Consider the following 8491-nt stretch of genomic DNA (forward strand, 5'->3'; position numbering starts at 1 on the left):
TCTGATAGAATGGCATGATTAGCTATGATATGCATCATTGGAGGGAATATTCACAAGGATAAGATTTATTTGAGTATTTGAGAATTCTCATCTATTATTGACCTAGATAAATAAGAGATGTTTATACTAATAAATCTAAAGCATAGATGAAATTATCTAAATTAACAAGAAGAAACATTTATTAGGCACTTAGTCTATAGATCCTGAGCTAGGTTCTCAGAAAATAATGTACCGGGGCGGAGTCAAGATGGCAGCTTAGCAAGCAGCAAAAGGGCAGACCTCGTGGAAGACCCTTCCTTACCGATACAGACTGAATGCTCCTAGGGCACCGAAATTCAAGCTGAACAACAGGACAGAAGCGGGGAACCCTCCTTCTGGACTCAAATCAAAAGGTACGCCCCCCCAAAAGCCGGAATCCGAGAATACTCAGGGCTAAGGGGAAGGCAGAGCGAAGGTCCCAGGACCCCTCCCCCACAACCCAGAGGGCTGAGCCCCCAGCAGCAGTGGGAACCTCTGAGCGGGCAAAGGTGCTGGTTTGCAGGGTCTACCTTTGGAGCAATGGGGCACCAGGCTCAGAGCATCCAGCTTGGACAGCAGGGAGGAAGCCAGGGAGAAACAGGCCGTGGCTGGGTCGGGCTCCAGGCTCATCCTTGCCTCGGGCACATCCAGACCAATCCAGTTGAACTAATCCCATCAGAACTCCTCAGAGTTTAGGGAGGCGGGCAAAGGCACTTGGGGACAGCGGAGAAGCAGCTGGAGAGAACTGGACAGAGGATGGGTGGCCCAGCCTTCCAGGAGTCTTCAGAGCCTCAGTGCTTCATACCATATACAGCCCAACCCAATTGAACTCAATCCAATCAAAAGCCTCCAGAGGACAGGGAAGCTAACATTCCTCCCCTAGAGACAGTACCAAGAGATCTGACAAAGCTCCAAGAGGGGAGACTGACAGCCCCAAAACCAAAACAAAATGAGAGGAGCAAGAGCACAGCCAAATACGGGGAGCAAAGAAGGGGTAAACTAGAGCAAACAACAGAAAAAGAAGAAAGAAATTACAATAGACAGCTTCTGCACAGGTAATGAGCAAAGAGCGAATGAAACAGAGGGGGAGGACCCAGCAAAGAAAAAATCAGAAATCCCAGTGAATTGGATACAGGCTTTGGAAGAACTCAAAATGCAATTCAAAACACAATTAAGAGAGGCTGAAGACAATTGGGAAAAGAACTTAAAAACTAAGATAACTCATCTGGAAACAGAAAATAGTGTCTTGAAAGCCAAAATCAACCAGCTGGAAAATGAGGCATAGCAGATGAAAGATGAGGCAAAGCAGATGAAAGATGAGATGAAGAAGATGAAAGATGACCTCCAAAGAAAATCCAACCAAAAGGAAAAGGACGACCAAAAAACTAAGGATGAAATCCAGTCTTTAAGAACCAGAATACAACTTGAATCGAGCGACCTCACAAGGCAGCAAGACACTATAAAACAAAACCAAAAGAATGAAAAAATTGAGGAAAATATGAAGCATCTCATTCACAAAACAGAGGATTTAGAAAATCGTTCAAGGAGAGACAATTTAAGAATTATTGGCCTACCAGAAGACCATGACAAAAGAAAAAGCCTGGACATTATATTACAGGAAATTATTAAAGAAAACTGCCCCGAAATCCTTGAACAAGAGGGAAAAGTAGAGATTTATAGAATCCACAGATCACCTCCTATACTTAATCCCCAACTGACAACACCCAGGAATGTTATAGCCAAATTCAAGAAATATCAGACCAAAGAAAAGATATTACAAGCTGCCAAGAAGTCATTCAGATACCAAGGAACCACAGTGAGGATAACTCAGGATCTGGCTGCATCCACACTGAAAAAAAGAAAGGCATGGAATATGATATTCTGGAAAGTAAGGGAACTAGGTCTACAACCAAGAATCAACTATCCAGCAAAACTGACTATATTCTTACAGGGGAAAGTATGGTCATTCAACAAAATAGAAGAATTTCAAGAATTCGTAAGAAAAAGACCAGACCTGAACAGAAAATTTGATGTCCAAGAACAGAACTCAAGAGAATTATCAAAAGGTAATTAAAAAAGAGGGGAAAAAAGAAAAAGAAAAAAAAATTTTTAAGAAACTCAATAAGTTAAAATGATATGTATCCCTATAAGAAAAGAGGTCATTGGAAACTCTTAAAAACTGTTGTTATTAGCTGGGCAGCAAAAAGAAGTATACTTAGAGGGAACAGCATCAAACTGTATAGGATGAAAGGACAAGACATAAATAGGTATATAGATATATGCATGCAAAAATACATATGCATGAGTATGCATATATATATGTATATATATATATATATATATATATATATATATATATAACTAGAGCTTAAAAATAGGTTAATTTAAAAGAAATGGGAAAAGAAACAAATGGGGGTAAATTTATATGTCATAAAGAAGCTCATGGTGGGAGGGGGGAGAACATCAAAGAGGTCAGAGACAGGAAATACTCAACTTTTATGTGCTTTGAAAGTGACTCAAAGAGGGAAAAACAATCCAATCCATTGGGGGCAGAGAATAGATTTGTACCCTATAGGGGAGTAGAAGGGTAACAAATGGTCTGGTGGGGAGGGAAGCAGTTCAAGAGAGGGAGGGAGTGGGGGGTTAATTTTAGAAAGACTACAGGGAAAATAAGGGGGGGATAAACAGGGAGGGGGTAGAAAGGGAAGTAAAATAAGGGTGGGAACAAGGGGGACTGTTCAAAAGCAAACATTGGTGTAGAAGGAAATAGTGAAAGAAGAAAGGGCAGGTAAAGGAGCAGAAATCAAAATGCTGGAAAATACACAGCTAGTAATCATAACTCTGAATGTGAATGGAATGAACTCATCCATAAAACGCAAGCTAATAGCAGAGTGGATTAGAGTCCAAAACCCTACCATATGCTGTCTACAAGAAACACATATGAGAAAGGTAGATATACATAGGGTGAAAGTAAAAGGGTGGAGCCAAATCTATTGGGCATCAACTGACAAAAAGAAGGAAAAAATGCAAAGGAAGGAGGACTTGCAGTCCCAGATCTCAAACTTTACTATAAAGCAGTGGTTATCAAAACAATTTGGTACTGGCTAAGAGACAGAAAGGAGGATCAGTGGAATAGACTTGGCGTAAATGATCTCAGCAAGACAGTTTATGACAAACCCAAAGACCCCAGCTTTGGGGACAAAAATCCATTATTTGATAAAAACTGCTGGGAAAATTGGAAGACAGTATGGGAGAAATTAGGTTTGGATCAACACCTCACACCCTACACCAAGATAAATTCAGAATGGGTGAATGACTTGAACATAAAGAAGGAAACTATAAGTAAATTAGGTGAACACAGAATAGTTTACATGTCAGATCTTTGGGAAGGGAAAGATTTTAAAACCAAGCAAGACTTAGAAAGAGTCACAAAATGTATTTGACTACATCAAATTAAAAAGTTTTTGTACAACCAAAACCAATGTAACTAAAATCAGAAGGGTAGCAACAAATTGGGAAACAATCTTCATAAAAACCTCTGACAAAGGTTTAATTACTCAAATTTACAAAGAGCTAAATCAATTGTACAAAAAATCAAGCCATTCCCCAATTGATAAATGGGCAAGGGACATGAACAGGAAGTTCTCAGCCAAAGAAATCAAAACTATTAATAAGCACATGAAAAAGTGTTCTATATCTCTTATAATCTGAGAGATGCAAATCAAAACAACTCTGAGGTATCACCTCACACCTAGCAGATTGGCTAACATAACAGCTATGGAAAGTAATGAATGCTGGAGGGGATGTGGCAAAGTAGGGACACTAATTCATTGCTGGTGGAGTTGTGAATTGATCCAGCCATTCTGGAGGGCAATTTGGAACTATACCCAAAGGGCGATAAAAGACTGTCTGCCTTTTGATCCAGACATAGCACTACTAGGCTTGTACCCCAAAGAGATAATAAGGAAAAAGACTTGTACAAGAATATTCATAGCTGTGCTCTTTGTGGTGGCCAAAAATTGGAAAATGAGGGGATGCCCTTCAATTGGGGAATGGCTGAACAAATTGTGGTATATGTTGGTGATGGAATACTATTGTGCTAAAAGGAATAATAAAGTGGAGGAATTCCATGGAGCCTGGAACAATCTCCAAGATGTAAACCTTAAAATTTCTTAGACTTATAAATGTTGGAAATTTCACCATTGGGAAATTTCATACTTGGAAAATTTCTTACTGATAGTGTATTGGAATGTGAACCCCATTGGCATGGGAGGTTCCTTCTCCTCCCTTCTTAAGATTACTTTAGGAAAGAAACCTTTTGCTGAACAATGGAAAGGGCTTTGACCTATGCTTAAGCACAGAACAGGAATTTCTTTGAGTCATGATTGATTTTAGAATTGATACAATAGAGATACTTGGAATGACAGAATCAGGTCTTGGAAAATACAATTTCCACCCCACTCAGTCCTAACAGGATTTAGGAAGGGCTGCAGCATAGATCAAAATTTAATTATTTGAGAATATGACCTCCAACAGACATGTGCAAAGCCCAGACCTCTGGGCGGTCCTGGGTTAAGCTAGAGCCACCATTGGCACAGGGAAAATGATGGACAGTGATTGGTAGATGTGAGAACTGAGGGGAGGGAACTTGGATGGTTTCCTTAGAGAGAGGGGGGTCTGAGGACTGGGAGGGGGTTGGAGAGTTTTTTTGGCTGTGAGTGGTTGGAGAGGTGCTCTGAGAAGCTGGCTCTGAAGGAAGCTGAAGGTGGGGGCCTCTGAGACTGTTTCTCCATTTTGGTCACGTGAGTAATAGGGACTGATCTCTTTTCTTTGCCCCAGCTATCTAAGGGCTTGGGCCTTTTGGCCCAGCCTAAACAGAAGGGGTATTTAAGTCCTATTCCCTTCTCTTCCCTTTCTCTCTCCCTCTCTCTCTCTATCTCTAATTCCTTTCTTCCTCCTGTCTGTAATTAAACTCTATAAAAGGTTGACGGCTGACTTGAGTTTTCATTTAGGAATTACATAGCTGAATTCCTTGGCGACCTTAAATTAATATATATCAGTCTTTTAAAAGTGATTTCCTTGTCACAAGGAAGTGATGCAGAGCGAAAGGAGCAGAACCAGGAAAACAGGAAAACATTGTACACACAGACGGATACACTGTGGTACAATCGAAGGTAATGGACTTCTCCATTAGTGGCAATGCAATGTCCCTGAACAATCTGCAGGGATCTAAAAAACACTATCCACAAGCAGAAGATAAACTGTGGGAGTAAAAATACCGATGAAAAGCAACTGCTTGACTACAGGGGTGGAGGGGATATGACTGAGGAGAGACTCTAAATGAACAATCTAATGCAAATACCAACAACATGGAAATGGGTTTGAATCAAGAACACATGTGATACCCAGTGGAATTGCACATGGGCTATGGGAGAGGTGGTGGGAGGGAAGGGAGGGAAGAAAAGAAAATGATCTTTGTTTCCAATGAATAATGTTTGGAAATGACCAAATTTAAAAAAAAAAGAAAAAAAAAGAAAATAATGTACCCCCCTGACAAAAAAAATTGAATAATCCACTAACGAAACTTACTTTATAGTAAAAGTATTAGAAACAACAAGATAGCATCTAACATGGAATATTGGTACTACAAAGCAAAATGATGTGTGAAATAAAGAGAAGTTTATAAAAAACTGACAATTCAAGGAAGGCTTTCCCAACAAAGTGGCATGTTTTAAAGGATTTATGAGATTTTGCTAGGTGAAGATAAAGTTGTAAGGCCTTCTAAGCACAAGGAAGAGCCTGAGTAGAAGTAGAGATTTAAAAATACCCAGTATATATTTGGGAGGAAAAGTGCTATCTAATGATAACTAGAGTTGAGTATGGAATTATTGTTGTTCATATCCTACACTTCCCCATTTGGGGTTTTCTTGGCAGATACTGGGGTAGTTTGACATTTTCTTCTCTACATCATTTTACAAACAAGGAAACTGAGGAAAATGGAGTTAACTGATTTGTATAAGGTCACAAAGTTAGTGATTAGGCCAGATTTGAACTGAGGTCTTCCTGACTCAGGCCTGGTACTCTATCAACTATGTCACCTACCTGCCCTGGAGTACAGGGAGAAAGGAGTAATAAGACAAGTTTGAATAGTTTATGGTTGTAGAAGGGTTAGGAATTTCAGGCAGAGGAACTTGTACTTTTTCTTGGTTGGCAATTAGAACCAGGGAAAGTTTTTGAGCAGAGGAATGATGTGACCAGATCTGTTCATAAGGAACTCATCAAAATATTCATCTTTTAATTCATCATCAATTTCTCATTCCTGCAACTTCTTACCACATAATGGGCATGAACAATACCAGTCACAAACCTCAGATTAACTATATCTACGTTGCCTGATTTTCAGGTATCACATCACTTTGTATTATGCATGATCTCCAAAGCCTAAAGCTCATTTCCTTTCTGATGACTCTCCTTTATCAGTGAACCTTGAGGAAAGCATGCTGTATTCCCAAATTTGAAGAAGAAAAATGGGAGATGTGAGAGGTTGTGGGGAAGAAAGAATTCAATAAGCTTGCCTCTTTTGTGTTTAAGCATGGTCTCCCAGTTAATTCCACTTTCTCCTTCTCCTCCTAAAACATGTCTCCGTATTGGGAGAGGAGGAATTAATTCCTCTTTCTTCAATTTGACAATTCTCTAAAAAGGCATTAGGGGAAATCTACATATGTTAAAGGAGCCTTCATTCTGTTATTATTTGAAACCTTCAATCAACAGTAAGCAAACTCATTTTGGAAGGGGTCAGAATCTAGACAGAACCTGTGAACTCATCCCAGCGGGGAGATCGTGGCGTGGAAATTCTCTTCACAGTTGCTGAAGATAACAGCTTTTAGATAGCATTTATTATATCATATATTAGCATTTATATAGTGCTTTAAACTTTGTAAAGCATTTTACAAAAATCTTTTTTTTTGATCTTCACAACAACCCAGTGAAGTCCGTACAAGTATTCCCACTTTACAGATGAGGAAACAGGCAGTTTTGGCTTGTAAAACCTGGGTACTTGCCCTATTATATCTGTAATAGCGTCGTATATTGTCACAGAATCACAAAACTATTAAGTGTTAGAGGTCTCATTTGAACTCAGCCCTTTCAAATGGCAGGTCTTGCTTTCTTCATTCCCAGCTCCAGGACAAGGCGTCGTGTGACCTCGCGGGCAAAATATGGGACCAGGGGTTGGACTTGGTGACAAATTGACTCCAGACCAGGGCGCTGGAGTTGGGCGACAAGGGGCAGCTGAGACGATGCAAGAAAGCGAGAGCCACGGAGTCCCCACCGGCCAAGTCAGCACCACGCCCCGAACCAAACGGTCTCCGCGGCCTCGCACCTTCCCCATCCCTCCCCTTTCCCCCCACCGATCCCCAGCGTGACCTCAGCGCCCCATTCTCCTCGCCCCTTTCCCAGGAGCTCATTCACTCACCTTCAGGACGTGAGCTTCCATGGTGCGCAGGATAACGCAGAAAACTGCGACCCCAGGGAGACTTAGCCGAAGGCCCGCCCACCCGCTTTTCCAAGGTCCACCCACCAGCTTCCTCTCCTCTGGCTTCTAGCTTCGGTGGCGGGCGTTCTATCCAGACAACACAGACTAGGATAAAGAGGAGGAAAAGAAGACGCGAAGCCTTGCACTGGGCATGCGCGACGGGGAGGGTTGGCTGGGAGAGGGGGACGCTGGGGAAGAAACTAGTAGTCCGAACCGAGAGATTGAGATAACGCCTTAATAGCTAAAGCCCCAACTATTGGCTGGGATGGACACTCCTCAAGAACGAAAGCCCCACCCATTGGCTGTCAACTCAAAAAAGGCCGACCCTCCTGTGCGGGCTGAAAGAAGGAAGGGATTTGAAGGGGAAAAGAGCTGGTGTGTGGAGATTAGGGAAGAGGAACCTGCTGAGAGAAAGGAAGAGTAGTTCATTAAGTGTAACGAAAATAATAGTAATAATATTAATGATGATAATGTAACCACAGGAAATCTTCCCAACACTCCTTAATTCCCATGCTTTCTCTCTTTTAGTTATTTCCTATTTATCCTGAATGTAGTTTGCCTTGTATATTGTTGTTTACATATTCTCTCCTGCAATTAGATTATAAACTCCTGATTGTAAATCCAAGGGCAGGGACTATCTTTTTTGCCTCTTTTTGTTTATTCAGTGCTTTGCACTGTCCCTGGCACATAGTAGGCTCATATGAAAGTCTATTAAATTGCACTGAGAAAAAACAACATTTATGTAGCCAATTAAGATTTTTTTAAAACATTTTGCAAGTATTACTTAACTTGATCCTAGCATAAAGCTAGGAAGAGAATGGGGAAGCGAAATGCAACGGAATCATGCTAAAAAGTGGCTATTCCTTTACTTTCCTAACTCCTTTACTTTCTTGTGGGAGCAAATTGTAGATAAAATACCAAGACAAAGGTTAAGAAGTC

General features: G+C 40.9%; 1 protein-coding gene across 4 annotated transcripts in view; it reads right to left on the reverse strand.

Moving 5' to 3' along the window:
* TTC21B (tetratricopeptide repeat domain 21B) overlaps positions 1-7700 on the reverse strand; it is a 109610-nt gene extending 101910 nt beyond the window's left edge. For all 4 annotated transcript variants that reach the window (XM_056797221.1, XM_016433674.2, XM_007494302.3 and 1 more), the window contains exon 1: positions 7493-7700. In XM_056797221.1, the coding sequence (XP_056653199.1) occupies positions 7493-7513 (21 nt within the window). In that variant the 5' untranslated portion in view covers positions 7514-7700. The remainder of the gene's footprint in view (positions 1-7492) is intronic.
* Positions 7701-8491: the final 791 nt, after the last annotated feature.

Source organism: Monodelphis domestica, chromosome 4, assembly GCF_027887165.1.
Source record: "Monodelphis domestica isolate mMonDom1 chromosome 4, mMonDom1.pri, whole genome shotgun sequence".
In the NCBI taxonomy this organism is placed as follows: domain Eukaryota; kingdom Metazoa; phylum Chordata; class Mammalia; order Didelphimorphia; family Didelphidae; genus Monodelphis; species Monodelphis domestica.